This window comes from Cucurbita pepo, chromosome 17, assembly GCF_057944985.1.
Source record: "Cucurbita pepo subsp. pepo isolate OVF chromosome 17, ASM5794498v1, whole genome shotgun sequence".
Taxonomy (NCBI): Eukaryota; Viridiplantae; Streptophyta; class Magnoliopsida; order Cucurbitales; family Cucurbitaceae; genus Cucurbita; species Cucurbita pepo.
In genome coordinates, this window is record NC_141814.1 from 13,544,381 (window position 1) to 13,560,161 (window position 15,781).

Below are 15,781 nucleotides of genomic sequence, written 5' to 3' on the forward strand. Positions count from 1 at the left end.
TTAAATAAATGATTTCTTTTTACTCACGAGTACAATTATTTTTTCAATAATTAAAATTAATTATTATTTATTATTATAATCAATTAGTTATTTATTTGTATTAAATTTTATTAACTCGTTCATAATTTATTCAAAAATCCCTACCATAGTAGGAGCATTAACTAAACATTGTTATTTAATGTCGATGTTTGTTTTAAATTCAATTTCTCAAAATTTATTATTAAAATATTGAATTATTTTTAAAAAATTGATTTTTATATTTTTAAAATTGTTTAAACTTATCCATAAATATTAATCGAATACACGATATTATAAATATTAATTTATAAAATGAGTTTGAACATTTATAAATTTGAATATAAAGTTTAAAAGTATAAAAGCCTATAATTAGGAGTTTTCTCACATATTTATAAAATGGAATTTTATTTTTCTTATAATAAAAAAGTTAATGAGATAACTAATTCCAAATAAATGGCATAAAAACTTTATCTTAAGTATATTATATTATAAAATTGTTGTCAATTATTAAATGCATCCAATAATGATAATATATTATTATAACACAACAAAGTGCATCATAAGATATCTCAAAATTTAAAAATATATGACTAATTATAGAATATAATTAATGAACCTTAATATTTAATATATATTTAGTTAGCACATAACAGTTAAATACCTAAATGTTTGCGTATAAAACAAATCATAAATAATAAATAAATAAATAAATAAATAACCTTTTATGACCCAACAAATTAGAATCAATGGGCCACAAATATAAATGGATCGGGCGTCCGTGTTGAATTGGGTTGAGTTGTGACATTTTTCAGACCCAACTAAATTATTCGAATTATCACGAGATTTGGGTTGAACTATTTCTTTTTTGAACGAGGTAAATCGTCTCGAATCAAAGATTTCCTTTAAACTGCAAACCTAATAAACTCTGAACTGATCGATAAAGCAATTCCGTTACGATATAAAGTTTACGAGTTAGGTCGGTTTAAGTTATTCGAGTCGTTTATTCAAACTTTTATTTATTTACTTTTAAACATTGAATCTGTCTTTAAATTTGAAAATATATTTTTTGTTTGTAAGAGTAAATAATAGAAAAAATTACAAAATTATATATATATATATTTTTTTTTGGGGGGAAAACCTGAAATTTACAATCATCCTCCGACGTCAAAACCGTTGTTTTATGGCATTCTCTCTTCAATCCCATATTCCAATTCCCCAACTCACAATCTCTGATTGATTCCCTTCTTTTGCTTTCTTTCTCTTTTATCTCTTCGTTCTCACAAACCCTTTTTTTTTTTTTTTTTTTTTTTTCTTTTTGTTTTTGTTTTGTTTTGTTTGTTGTTGTTAATCTTCCTGTGTTTGATCCGCCCTTCTTCAGCATTCATTTCCCGCTACTTTGTGCCCCAACTTTCTTGTTTCTTCTTTATCTTCCAACCCTTCTGAGTTCTTCTGACCTTCATTTCTGATTCGCCGACAGTTCCGACATTTTTGGGATTGGATTTGTTTTTGTGTTTTGGGGTTTCAAATTACACCGCCCCTTTTGTTAACTCCTTCTAGGGTTTCCATTTGTGGCATCCATTTCCTAGGGTTTCATCTTCTTCCTCGTGGCTAGATTAGATTTGGGTGTCTTCTTGGTTTCTCTTCTTTTCTATTGGGTATGTTTTTCTTCTGGGAAATTTGATTTTTTAACTTGGGGATCCTGAAATTTTCGTTCAGGATTGTTGTATGCTTGTTCGGATTGATTATGCTTTTGGCAATTTTTAACTTCAAACGCGAACGAATCCGCAGGGGGGAAGGAGTTGTATCGCGTTTGGTTTATCGACTACTCGAAGTTTCATTTTTGACTGTTAACAGCCTAATCAAAAGGTTTGGGGAAATTCTTTAATTTCAATCTCTTTTTAGTTAGCTACTCCTCTCTTAGTGTTTTTATTTTCTGCTTGTTGTTTGGTTTGTTTTTGGATTAAGGAGGAAGAAATATAATCTCTTCTTTGTGGCGGTCTAATTGTCGTAGAGTTAATTGAGTTGTGGGAAAGTCTAGGCTTGCATGGGCGAACATGAGGGGTGGGCACAGCCACCAAGTGGGCTATTGCCCAACGGTTTATTGCCCGATGAGGCAGCTACAGTCATGCGCGTTCTTGATTCAGACAGATGGTCGAAGGCGGAGGCCCGAACCGCCGAGCTAATTGCCTGCATTCAGCCCAATCCTCCCGCCGAAGACCGGCGAAATGCCGTTGCAGACTATGTGCAACGACTGATCATGAAATGCTTCCCTTGCCAGGTGCAATGGCATCTAAAAACCCCAGTTTGTTGTTCGGTATATGGAAATGTGGTTAAGCGTCTCTTATGGTTAATGTGCTCTGTAGTCCATCACTTTTTTGAATGTGTGTGATAAGTACTCGTTATTAGTAGTTTGTTTGTCAATATCCATATGCTGATCAAAGATCGCTAGCCATTGTGTTCAAACATCTTATTTAGTTATATTTTTGAAATGTTTATCTGTGCCTAGTGCATCACTACCTTTTATAATATAGTTCAGTTCATAAAAATGATGCTGTGATCTTACCAATTGTCATTAACATTATAATATGTAGAAGCCATTATGAACAAATATGGTTGCACTTGCTCTGTTTTTTTTACTAGTCTTGGTTATCAGTTCATCTTCAAGTCAAATGGGCTGGTGTTGTAACAACTTGCTGTACAAGATGAAACAAAGGAATGATTTCATTTTGTATTTCAGGAAAAGAAAATGAACTCTACTACTATATTTAAACTTCAAAAACAGATGCACTTGGGTAATGAGTGATTTTGTATTTGATTTTGATGATGGATAATCGAGTTTCCACGATCACTTTTTTTTTTTTTACTCGAGCTAATTGGCGAAGAATTTATATAATCTTCTTGACCTTGGTGGACAGGTGTCTTGCGTTTCTATCCTCATCTTAGCTATGTTTTTCTTGTTGAATTCATGGCTTATCTAACAAAAAAAGTTTGAGTAGTTGGGTTACATTGTGTTGTGCACGTTAGGGATTTATTTCCACGGTTATTCATAATTGCAAAATTTTTACGGAATGTAATTTTTTCTGTTCAACTGTTATTTTTGCTCAAATTATGACTAAAACGTGCAGGTCTTCACATTTGGGTCGGTTCCCTTGAAAACATATTTGCCTGATGGAGATATTGACCTAACAGCATTTAGCCGGAATCACAATTTGAAGGAGACATGGGCTCATCAGGTTCGGGATATGCTTGAGAGTGAGGAGAAGAATGAGAATGCTGAATTTCGTGTAAAAGAAGTTCAATACATTAAAGCTGAGGTACATCCCTCTCACTTCAGTATTTACCTCTCATGGATTTATTTTAGTATTTAATTTCTTGTCTACCTCCAACTGTTTTTTATTACTATTGAATTTTTCATAGAACCAGCAGAATACATTTATGTAGTTTTTAGAACACCATAAGGTATTTCCAGCCTTCTAAAAGATTAAAGTATTAATTGGTTTCGCATTAAATTATGATAGTTCAACTAAGTACTTCGGAAATAGCGTTAGTCCAACATTGTTGTAATGTCTGAATATGTTGATGTATCAAATCGGAATCTGTTAAGATTGTTCGAGTAGGCTTGTCCAAGCATGCAGTTTTCTTGTGCTTGTCCTCGTCTAAAACACATTTTTAAACAATTTTATTTTATCCCTACTGCTGATGAAATAATCTCAGTGGAAGAAAGTTTAACGATTTAATAAGAAACAGGGAATAGTTATTGGTCAGTCATTTAATACTTATACTTTGTTGTTTCGTTTCTTTCAGAGTCTTAAATTAATTATTCTGCATAATCTTTCACATTTCAGAAGGATGTCCATGTAACTCGATTTATGGCTTAATGTTGATTTACTATCGAATGTTCAATTATCATATTTCGTTACTTAGCAGATGCTGAAGATGATTCTGCTGATGTTCTGGCATGTTTGGCTTTCGTGAACATGTGTTAAGAGGGTGTTTTCATGTTTGCCTTTTGTATGTTGTTAAACCATGGTGTTCATGGATGTACATTGAGCTATTTTTAAAATTTTGAAGTTCTTCTCTATTTCCTGTAACTATTAGTTTTAAAGTAACAGTTTATAATCGTTTTCTGATTAGCTAGCTTCCACGCGTGATTATATATTGTTACTACTATGAATACACTTTTGACGCTGGATGGTATTTCACATGAATTATAACGTTAATGTCTTATGTTACTTCTATACGTTTTGCAGGTTAAGATAATCAAGTGCCTTGTGGAAAATATAGTTGTAGACATCTCATTTGACCAGCTTGGTGGATTGTGCACACTTTGTTTCCTGGAGGAGGTGAGTGGTGCTTCCTCATTGACCGTGCCCTTAAGCCCTTTCATCAGCTATAACTTATAAAAATGCTGTAGCGTGACGATTGAGGATTATCATCATATCTTCAACTTCTCATATATGTGTTCCGGTTTTGTAGGTTGACCATTTAATAAACCAAAGCCACTTGTTCAAGCGAAGCATTATACTGATCAAAGCATGGTGTTATTATGAAAGTCGAATATTGGGTGCACACCATGGGCTTATATCTACTTATGCTTTGGAAACCTTGGTCCTCTACATATTTCATGTGTTTAACAATCCCTTTGCTGGTCCCCTAGAGGTTACTACTCTTTTATTCTGTCATTCGATTTGTAGGTTTTATTCATTTACCAATCATTCGATTTGTAGGTTTTATTCATTTACCAATCTGTGCAAGTGTTTCTTTGGCGTTTCAGGTCCTTTATCGCTTTTTGGAGTTCTTTAGCAAGTTTGACTGGGATAATTTTTGTGTTAGCCTATGGGGTCCTGTACCTATTAGTTCCCTCCCAGACGTGACAGGTACATTGTAATTGAAGTTTATGATAAATTAATAGTTATTCTATTGATAGGTATATCACTCATTAATGTGTTTGAGATTTTTACAGCTGAACCTCCGCGTAGAGATGGTGGAGATTTACTTCTCAGCAAGTTATTTCTTGAAGCATGCAGTTCGGTATATGCTGTTTTTCCTGGGGGCCACGAGAATCAAGGGCAGCCTTTTGTTTCTAAATATTTTAATGTAATAGATCCTTTGCGTGTAAACAACAACCTTGGGCGTAGTGTAAGCAAAGGTACGAACTTCTAAATCATTATTTCTCGTAGTAAGCTAGTTGCTCACCGAGAGAGAGAGTTGGTATTTCTAGGCATTAAAATGAGGATAAGAATGGTAGGCTTGTATTTTTGGTCTTAATTGTTATTGATTAATGTTAATTGACTGTGGCTTAACCTCATTACTACTCATAATTTTTAGTGTTCCAATTGTTTGGTTTTGACTCGACCAGGCTCCACTGTTTTTCAATAACACATCTTTTTTACTTCTGCGTAAAAGACGATTCTTTTTACCGTTATCTGTTCAACAACTTGGAATCTTACATTGGAGCAGTTGGTGGGTGCAGAAAGTCTTAAGCCCTAAGAGGATGTGAATCATCCAGGACTCGGAACATTATAGAAAGGGTTCCATATTATCATACGTATCAATGATTGGATTGTTATACCGAACTGTTATACATATCAATGATAATTATAAAGATTAGGGTGAACAATGCGCCATACCGAACTTGCTAGACTAATTTGAGAAGTTGACTTCTCTCTTCTACACATAGTACCACGAAATCGTGCTTTCCACCTCCCTTGCATATATGCATGTGATCTTTCATAATGATTTTTTTTTTATATATTTCGACTATTGTTAGCCTAACATATGGTTGCTAGTTTTGTATGTATTTGGCTTTGATAGTTAATTATAGAGTGTCCTTTCAATGAACAAGCAATATTCTTTATGAGTTTGTATGATGATTGGATGCACTCATAACCATTTTTGTGGTGAATGGATTTATGAACTATTTTTTTGCTTAAGTGCTTCATGTTTATTATAGAAATGCATGGTTCTTCTGCTGCTTGCTTTGTTTTTGTAACTGCTGGCATCAACCTCAGTTGTGGTACATGTGTTTCCCAGGTAACTTCTTCAGGATACGCAGTGCATTTGCATTTGGAGCTAAAAGATTGGCACGATTGTTTGAATGCCCCAGAGAAGACATCCTTTTAGAATTGAACCAATTTTTTTTGAATACGTGGGAGAGACATGGCAGTGGTCAACGTCCGGATGTTCCAAAGACCGAGTTGAAGTACGGGAGATTATCAGAGCATTCTTATGGTTCTTTGAATCTCAGAAATAAATCAAACAGCAAAAGAAATGAAAACTTTTCTGGTCGTGAAACCCAAGATGTTTGGTCGCGTGGCTCTCATACTGTGTACTCCCTTCAAGGTAATTCTCCCACGGAAAATGCAGCTAGAAATGACGCTACTACAACTTCTCGTAATCAAGCACAAAGGAGTTCTGGCAGCTCAAACAACTCAAGGTCCTCTGATCTTAGTAGGAAAGAAACGAACTACAACCATGGTAACGTTATAGATAGAAGTCAGAGATATTCCAAACCCGAGAACCTTGTGAATGATGTACAGGGAAGGTTTCTGTTTGCGAGGACACGTTCTAGCCCAGAGCTTACCGACACCTACTGTGAAGTTTCATCTCCATCAAGGCGTAACAGAGTTCCTGAAAGTGGAAAAACCCATTCTAACAGAACAGATGCCAGCAGGAGGAAGAACCTAGAATCTGATAATGTGGAAAACCACTTGAGGTCTTTGACCGACGATCCTTCTACGGTTAGACATATCCCATCCCGTCAGAGCATTGATGCTGCTAGTGATTCCAATTTTGGTTCGAATAGTTTCCAGAATGAGTCTGGCCCAGGGACTGTTGGTGAGGATTTTGCTTCTATTTCTGGGACATTGGCGATGCATCAAGAGGAGCAAGATCTTGTTAACTTGATGGCTTCATCTTCGGCCCTTAATTTTAATGGACATGTTCATCTGCCACTGAACTTGGCGGCAGGTCACCTACCTCTTCCATTACCTTCTTCTGTTTTAGCCCCTATGGGGTACGCTCCTAGGAGCTTGGGAGGTATGGTTCCCACCAATATTCCCTTGATTGAGACTCCTTGGGGCACAAATATGCATTTCCCACAAGGTTTTGTTCCTTCTCCATTGACTCAGTATTTCCCTGGCATGGGATTAACAAGTTCAGAAGATGGCATTGACTCGGGCAATGAAAATTTTAGTTCTGTAGAAATTAATTCACGAGAGGGTGATCAAGACTTTTGGCATGAGCAAGATAGAAGTTCTACTGTGGGGTTCGATCAGGACAACGAGGGATTCGAAGTGTCTCAGACAGAAGATAAACAGCAGTCAACTTCTGGAGGTCTTAACTATGTTCCTTCGTCTCGAATGTCAGCATCTGGCAGTACTACTGTTCCCCATAAAAAGCATGCGAAAGAAAATCGAGTGGCAATGAAGGATGGGAATGTTAATGCTAATGCTTATCAAGATGACCGAGAGAATGAAGCAGGTTATGATGACAAACCATCGTCCTTTAGGCCATTGACCACTCCCGCACAATCTAGTGGCCTAAGAAATAAGACCACCACCGAAAGTTCTTGGGACGAGTTGCCTTCAAGAGCCTCAAAATCATCTAGGGAGAAACGGGGATGGAAATCGAATACCTCTGAGCTGTCATCCTCTTATGGGAAAGGAAAAAATGTTTCTGAACATTCATCTATCGCGACTGATGAAGATAGCAAAGATTGGAATCACCTACCAACTATAGGTAGCGAAATGGTTGAAATAAGCGGTGGACCTCAATCAATGGCTGCATCCATGCATGCTACAAGGCATCAAATAGCTGGACTTGAACCACCCCATACTCCTGGGTCAGATCCACTAATACCATTTTCTCCAATGCTCTTGGGCCAAGGTTCTAGACAAAGAGCTGGGGACAATTCTGGGGTGGTTCCTTTTGCCTTTTATCCTACAGGGCCGCCCGTTCCGTTTGTTACAATGCTTCCAGTTTATAATATTCCATCAGAGACGGGAACTTCGGATGCTTCAACTAGTCATTTCAGCGAGGAGGAATCCTTGGATAATGTTGATTCGGCTCAGAATACCGATTCCGAAGGACATAATAAGCCTGATGTTTTAACCATCTCTAATCCTGTGAAAGGGTCTTCCTCTACTGAATCTTCAGATCCCAAATATGACATTCTTAACAGTGATTTCGCAAGTCATTGGCAAAATTTACAATACGGGCGGTTTTGCCAGAGCTCTCGGCATCCTTCACCTGTGATTTATCCTTCACCTGTAGTCGTACCTCCTGTCTACCTACAGGGTCGTTTTCCATGGGATGGTCCTGGAAGACCTCTTTCAGCCAACATGAACTTATTTACTCTGGGTTATGGGTCTCGTTTAGTTCCTGTTGCTCCTCTCCAGTCCGTTTCTAACAGGCCGAATATATATCAGCATTACATTGATGAAATGCCGAGACATCGCAGTGGGACCGGAACATACTTGCCAACTCCTGTAAGAAACTTCTTCCCTTGTTTAATGATTTGTTTGGTTCAGCTGTTATATGAACAGTTTCTTCGAGTACACCTACCCCGTTTCGTTCCTATTGTTATATCGAATAAGTTCATTTAGAAACAAACTAGGAAGACAACTTTAATTACTACTTGTTTGTTTCATGTTTTTCTTTTGTTTCCCTTTTCTCTGGCTGAAAATTTCTGCATTTTTGTTCCTGCACTATGTTTGCTGTTCAATTGTTTGTACTGGTTAGGTGGTTCCTTGCCTTCTTGAATGGTTTGAGTTATACCTAGCATGCTATTCTTCCTTTTCGAGATTTTTACTTCGCTTCTTTTAATTTTTCTAGAAGGCCTCAGCACGGGAACGACATTCGTCAAATTCTAGACGAGGAAACTATAGCTACGATAGAAGTGATAGTCATGGTGAAAGAGAAGGGAACTTGAACATCAATCCAAAACCACGAGGCTCTAGTCGCCGTGGTCAAGTTGACAAGCCGAATTCCAGGTTAGACCGCTTGTCTTCAAGTGAGAATCGAGCTGAAAGAGCATGGAGCTCACATAGACATGATTCCATGACTTATCCTTCCCAGAATGGTCCGCTCCGTCCGAACTCCACACAGGGTGGTACTACTAGTATGACTTATGGCATGTATCCACTGCCAGGCATGAATCCTGGCGTGGTGTCCTCTAATGGACCTTCTATGCCCTCTGTTGTGATGTTTTATCCGTTGGATCATAATGGTGGGTATGGCTCACCTGCAGAACAGCTTGAGTTTGGATCTCTTGGACCTGTAGGTTTTTCCAACGTAAACGAAATGCCTCAAATGAATGAAGGAGGCAGAATGAGTAGAGCATTTGAGGATCAAAGGTTTCATGGTAGCTCGAATCAACGTACTCCTCTCGAAGAACCTCCTTCGCCTCGTCTACCAAGGTAGCCTTAGCTCAATTTCCTTCACGACCGAACTATTTTCCAAGATAGGAAAGCATCAACTGAAAAAGAAGGTATGACATGACTGTCGAGCTGTGTTGGTTGCGTTCTTTGATTCTACTTGCAGCTTGCAGCATCTCAGGAGCCATAGCCGTGCACCGCCGATACGAGCAATGCGCATCAGGAACCCCCTACCCTTTGCACTGTTTTTCCTCCAAGGGCATCCACATTTGGGGATTCTCCCTTGTTTTGTTTTGGCAAATAAATATATCAAAGAGGAACTTTTGGTCGAGCTGAGGGTGATCTGATCTGCCTGCCTATTGCATTTTGAACTGAGGTAGGTGTCGACAAGTGGACGAGGTCTCTGAAAGCTCGTTCTTACTCGGCTTGTCGAGTGAAGCATCTTCCGGGTCAAAAAAAAAAAAATTCTCATGGAGAAACCAATGGCGCACGGTAGTTTGTATGTATATTAAAGAGCGAAATCCATCCCATTTAGAGAGACAGAAAAGTGGCAGGTGAAGGAAGGAGGTCGTGGGTGTCGGGCGAGTAGAAGACGAAGACGAAGAAGATGATGCTCGATTAATGAAGGTAGAATGTAGAAATCCATGTCATTACAACACGATTTGTTTCCTTGGGAGTTCTGTCACTGTCAAAAAAAAAATACATTACATTAGGACTGCCAATTTAGAGTCTTCACTTTGTTACCTGTTTTACAAACTCCTTCCTTTTTGCACATGACTTTGACTTTGACTTTGACTTTGACAGAATAGTAATGATAGCAGCAGCAGCAGCATTCAAACATCCTTTTTGTCTAAATTTATCGTTTTATGCTCTTCTCAGTTTGTCGTCAACCCATTAAACTTAGGTTTATGTTAGTCATACTTTGGCCTCTCAGGTAAGTCAACTAAAACTTAGGTGAAAGTCAACCAACTAAACTTAAGTTTCTACAAGTATTTTGAAAACTCTCAAGTAAGTCAACTAAGGTCTATGTTCAACGGATTTAGAGAATAGAGTCAACTGACTGTTCAACAGTTCTAGAGAATAGAGTCAACTGACTGTTCAACCATGCTAGAGAATAGAGTCAACTGACTGTTCAACCATGCTAGAGAATAGAGTCAACTGACTGTTCAACCATGCTAGAGAATAGAGTAACCATGCTAGAGAATAGAGTCAACTGACTGTTCAACCATGCTAGAGAATAGAGTCAACTGACTGTTCAACCATGCTAGAGAATAGAGTCAACTGACTGTTCAACCATGCTAGAGAATAGAGTAACCATGCTAGAGAATAGAGTCAACCATGCTAGAGAATAGAGTCAACTGTCCAACAGTTCTATTAGGGTATGTTCAACCATTCTAGAGAACAGAGTCAACCGTCCAACAATTCTATTAGGGTATGTTCAATAGAACAGAGTCAACCGTCCAACAATTCTATTAGGGTATGTTCAATAGAACAGAGTCAACCGTCCAACAATTCTATTAGGGTATGTTCAATAGAACAGAGTCAACCGTATGTTCACCGTTCTAGAGAATAGAGTCAACTATTCAATAGTCTAGAGAATAGAGTCAACTGTTCAATAGTTCTAGAGAACAGAGTCAACAGTATGTTTTAGAGTCAACAGTATGTTAGTCAACAGTATGTTCAACTGTTAACAGTACACATAACATAAAGGGGCTATGATTAATATAACTTGTGTCCTTGAGTAAATGAAATGGCCCAATGACCTTCCTCCACGTAGATTTTGAACATCACGTGGCAATAAATAATCAAACACGTGGCACCACTAAATCTTTTATGTTCCATCTATTTCCAATGCCGCACCCATATGATCATGTCCTGTCCCCAACCATATAAGGTAAAATCTTAAATCTCAGATAAAAAAAAAAAAAAAAAAAAATTATATTCCAATGCTTGCACCTATCGAAGTTGAGATCACCGTCATACTTTACCTAAATGAAGTATTATCGAATGCTTAAATGAAAACTTTTTATTACAAGAATAACGCGTTAAACAATAAATTAAAAAAAAAAAAAAAAAAAAGAGTTGTCGACGTAAAAGCAATAGAAGACCACACGAGATCCCAAATGAGAAAATATCTAACCCATTGTTCGCCTCGACCTCAAACTCTTTTATTGAATTCATTTAAGCTATAAAAAAATGAAATTTTCTTGAATGAATTTAATAAAATTTCAAACTATGAATAAGTTAATTCAATATAAATTAAAAATATACTAACTAAATTTATATAATTTAAATATGAAATTAAAAAAATAATAAATAGGGGTGAATTTGTCGGCAGAGCATTGGGTAGGCGAAAAAAGTCAGACTTCTCTGCTTCTTCAACCTTCTCCTTCACCCATTTTTCTCGCTATCATCTTCAACCCAAATCCATGGAGTCGCAGTACATTCAGAGCCACCACAGACATAATCCGGCAGGAAACCAGTGCTCCTCCGCCGTTTTCAAGCACATCAAAGCTCCTGTTCACCTCGTACGTCGATCCTCCGTCTTTTTCATCTCAATTTCAATTTGTTTCTGTTTCTTGCCCATCCTTATTCCTAGATTTGTGTTTTTAGGTCGTAGATTCAGCACTTTCCCCAATTTCTGTCAACTATTTCATTTTCGATGAAGGAAAATGAAAACGTGATTTGTTTGTAAATTTTGTTGTTGATTTGTTAGGTATGGTCGTTGGTGAGGAGCTTCGATCGGCCGCAGAGGTACAAGCCTTTTGTGAGTCGGTGTGTGGTTAGAGGCGATAACCTTGGAATTGGGAGTCTTAGAGAAGTTAATGTTAAATCTGGGCTTCCTGCTACTACCAGCACTGAGAGGTTGGAGCTTCTTGATGATGATGAACATATTCTTGGTGTCAAGATTGTTGGTGGCGATCACAGGCTCAAGGTATTGCTCTCTTTTGTTCTTAATTTCTTCTTTTAGCGGTTGCTTTTCATAAATTTGTTTGGTAGATGTTCTAAACTCCCCTGTTGAACTGATAAGGAATTGACGAGTAAGTGCTAAAGATAATTGAGAAGGAATTGACATTGATGGTTCTCAAACACATGATCTTCTTTTCTAGTATAAACTCGATTATCACTGATATTTCAAATACTAATGCAAGTTATGTAACAAGTTCAGAACATCTGAAAATTAATATGCTTGAGAGATTCTGAATTCTTTGCAGAACTATGCTTCGATTATCACTGTACATCCCGAAATCATCGATGGAAGGCCGGGAACGTTAGTAGTCCAGTCATTTGTCGTGGATGTGCCCGAGGGGAACACCAAGGAGGAGACATGTTTCTTTGTCCATTCCTTAATAACCTGCAACCTCAAATCACTGGCCGACGTCTCCGAGAGGATGGCCGTGCTGCAGGATGCAGCCGAACCGATTCCTCAATGTTGTATATAAGCAAAAACAAAAGGGATGAAAGCCCTTCCAATCGATTTTTCTGTCACTATGGATTTGTCGTCTCATTGGAGACTCGCCCAGTATCCTCTTCTGATTTTGTTTTCATATATTACCTCAATTCTAGGGTAGTGTCTCATGTTTTTGTTCTTGTGAGTCGGTGGAACTCCCAAAACTGGAAACGTGGAGTTCTGTTTTGCTTTCGTTGTTATAGATATAGATACAGATATAGATATAGATATATATGGATATACTATCGTCATAGATATAGATATAGATATATATGGATAGTATAGAAATGTCTTGGTTAGTATATGGATACTCGAGGTGTTATAGTATAGAAATGCTTTGGTCAGTGTATGGATACTTGTGGTGTTGTGTATATAACATAGAACTTTGAGATGCTAAGCCAATTACTTTGCTTTAACTTATGATGCATCTATCTTATTCGGTGAAGAACTTATGCTAAGCCAAGAAAGAGTTGGTTGAACGGGAAGTTTAAGATGAATGGTAAACTTTGTTCCTCTAGAAAGAATTATAGGTCGGTTAAGAAAGCTTATATCGGCAAATAACCTATGATAAGAGAAAGTGGTGAGGTTGAGAAAGGACAAATCTTTCGACTCGGCGTAGATAGTATTAAGGGAATTGTTTTTTTTTTTTCTTTTAACAAAAATTCGAGTAAAACGACCAAATTATATAGTAAGCATTAACGAGCGATATATCTATAATCCAACCATGACTACTCGAGGCTTGAAAACTTGTGGATCTTGAGCTAAAACTAAAGGACTTATACATTATCTCGTTCTCTTATCTATTTGACATAAACGTGATTTGAGAAAAGCTTTCATTGCTATTTTTGAACAGAAACCATAGTTACTGCACAGCAGAGCACATTCATGAATCCAATCCCTAAAGATTTCTAGGAGTGTACTACAAAATAGACAAGTTTATACCTCTCACCATCTTTCTCGGGGCCGTCCATCAGGTAATACGGGAGAAAGAAGACTCTGATCGAGCTTTTGCGAGTTATCGACCTGCCTTTGCTTCCTTGCTTCAATATTTATGGATTCGCCATCTCGATCTCCATTGAAACTCGGTGGGGTATCATCTTCTTCATCACTCCAGTTATCCTCAAAAGCTCCATCCTCATTGTCGTCAAATTCATCGTCATCGTCCAAAAGGTTATCGATATCAGATGACTCGTCACCACTCATATAATCTGGCTGATCATCTCCCCCATCTGTGTCGTTTTTGAGTGCTCCTCTGCCTCGGATTCGAGGAACAGCAACAAGAGCTCGGAGTTTCTCCTTTATGATTAGTAACCGATCTTTGTCGATCAACTGAGAATTACGATATGCTTCTCTGAGGAAGACCGAATCTCTATCCCCTTTCAGTGAGACGTAAAACATATCGGGATGCCTTATTAGCATCCCCCTCAACTGCTGGGAGAATCTAAACTCTTCTCGGAAATGAGTGAGATGATCCACTAGAGTTCTCTTCTCAAGTGTGAGGCTTAAAATCTCATGAACAACCCCGCAAGCGTGTTTCTCTTTCTCGGGCGTACCTGCCTTAAGCCCCGAGAAATCAGAATAGGGAGAGATGTAAGGAATGTCCCTAAACTGACAAATTCTCCTCATTTCACTCTTTGAGACGTTAAGTCCCTTGGGTAGCTTCACACGATTAAACTTCAGCGGTCGGTCAATAATCAAATTCTTCTCTTCCAACTCTATAGCTCGGTTTTCCTCTTCTGCCAACTCTGATGCAGAAACTGCAAGTTCAGGATCCCAGTGAGTCAATTCGAGGGCTGGACCACGCCCTGTTGCTACAACTCTAAAGTACTGAGGATAACCGTGACAAATCGTTTCACGAAACTCTAAAGGAAGACCAAAATCAGTCCTCAAATGAGCAATCTTCTCCAACAATATCCGTTTATCAACCGACATCATCAGTAGCTTCCTCAGCTTAATAACCAACAAGCCTTCCATCTCATTCCTGATCTTCAACTCCTCCAAATACAACCTTTCGGCCTCCGCCGTTAACTTGACTTTTAACGAAAATGCCCCTTCTTCCACAACCTCAAACACTGCAGGGAACTTCTTCAACAAAGCAATTAGCCTCCTCTTTTTCTCCAGACCCAAATCTCTCCTGAATTTACCTAATTCCTTAAGCGACATAACTCTATCAGGATGTTGAACTAGAATCTTCCTAATCCTCATAACTAACTTCAGCTTCTTATCCCTCTGTATAACATTATCGAACGGAAGCTCTTTCCTCCGTTTCACAATAGCTCTAATCGGTTGAAAAGGAACACGAGATTTTCTTAAATCACTACCTAAGAAACCATCATTTCTGTGCCGCAAATCCAAGTTCTTCCCCCAAAATTCCGATTTAACAGACAAAGAAGGATTCTCAAAGAAATAAGCTCTATGCGGAAGAACGAAAGGTATGGACATGGATAACGAAGCTTTGGGCGAATAAAAAAGTACCATGGAATCCATAAACTGGAGCTATCAATTGATTCTATGAGACAAGAAATAAAGAAGAACAATAAAGATTAACTCACCTGCTCAGCTCGAGCGAATTGAAAGGAACGGATTAGGGTTTATCTTGAAGGAGAAACCCCTTTCTTCAAATTCGCAGAGATTTTTTCATGGGCGCAACCGGGCAACAAAGATATCTGTATATCCACTTCTTAATTTTTCCTTTTTCAACAAATTATTTTTTTTAAAAAAATATTATTTTAAATTAAATATTTTAACACTATAAATTTAGTATCTTTCGCTAATTTAAAGGTTTTTTAATTATAAATTTAATTATTCTCTTTTAAATATAAAATTAAATTTCATGTCTATATAGTTAAGAGTTTATTATTTTCTATTTTTGAAAATTATATTTATTTTTCATCCTCCATTAAAAATTTTGAATTATTAACCAAATTAATTTTTT

At 37.5% G+C, this 15,781-nt stretch overlaps 3 protein-coding genes across 11 annotated transcripts; 2 read left to right on the forward strand and 1 right to left on the reverse strand.

Moving 5' to 3' along the window:
• The first annotated feature begins 1,195 nt into the window (after positions 1–1,195).
• Positions 1,196–10,235, forward strand: LOC111778322 (uncharacterized). 9 transcript variants are annotated; one of them, XM_087118903.1, is made up of 10 exons: positions 1,198–1,673; positions 1,807–1,884; positions 1,984–2,332; positions 3,144–3,332; positions 4,269–4,361; positions 4,495–4,677; positions 4,793–4,895; positions 4,982–5,167; positions 6,052–8,507; positions 8,854–10,235. In XM_087118903.1, the coding sequence occupies exons 3-10, from the start codon at positions 2,063–2,065 to the stop codon at positions 9,439–9,441; spliced, it is 4,068 nt and encodes a 1,355-aa protein (XP_086975029.1). In that variant the 5' UTR covers positions 1,198–1,673; positions 1,807–1,884; positions 1,984–2,062; the 3' UTR covers positions 9,442–10,235. The 9 variants fall into 9 exon arrangements, with proteins under 9 accessions (XP_086975031.1, XP_086975029.1, XP_086975030.1 ...); XM_087118904.1 differs by having other exon boundaries at positions 2,030–2,332; XM_087118900.1 differs by having other exon boundaries at positions 1,198–1,884.
• Positions 10,236–11,715: 1,480 nt separating this feature from the next.
• RCAR1 (regulatory component of ABA receptor 1) lies at positions 11,716–13,262 on the forward strand. Its single transcript, XM_023658811.2, has 3 exons — positions 11,716–11,923; positions 12,112–12,330; positions 12,611–13,262. The coding sequence occupies exons 1-3, from the start codon at positions 11,825–11,827 to the stop codon at positions 12,836–12,838; spliced, it is 546 nt and encodes a 181-aa protein (XP_023514579.2). The 5' UTR covers positions 11,716–11,824; the 3' UTR covers positions 12,839–13,262.
• Positions 13,263–13,585: 323 nt separating this feature from the next.
• LOC111778590 (protein WHAT'S THIS FACTOR 1 homolog, chloroplastic) lies at positions 13,586–15,516 on the reverse strand. The gene has a single exon (XM_023658505.2). The coding sequence runs from the start codon at positions 15,331–15,333 to the stop codon at positions 13,792–13,794; it is 1,542 nt and encodes a 513-aa protein (XP_023514273.2). The 5' UTR covers positions 15,334–15,516; the 3' UTR covers positions 13,586–13,791.
• Positions 15,517–15,781: the final 265 nt, after the last annotated feature.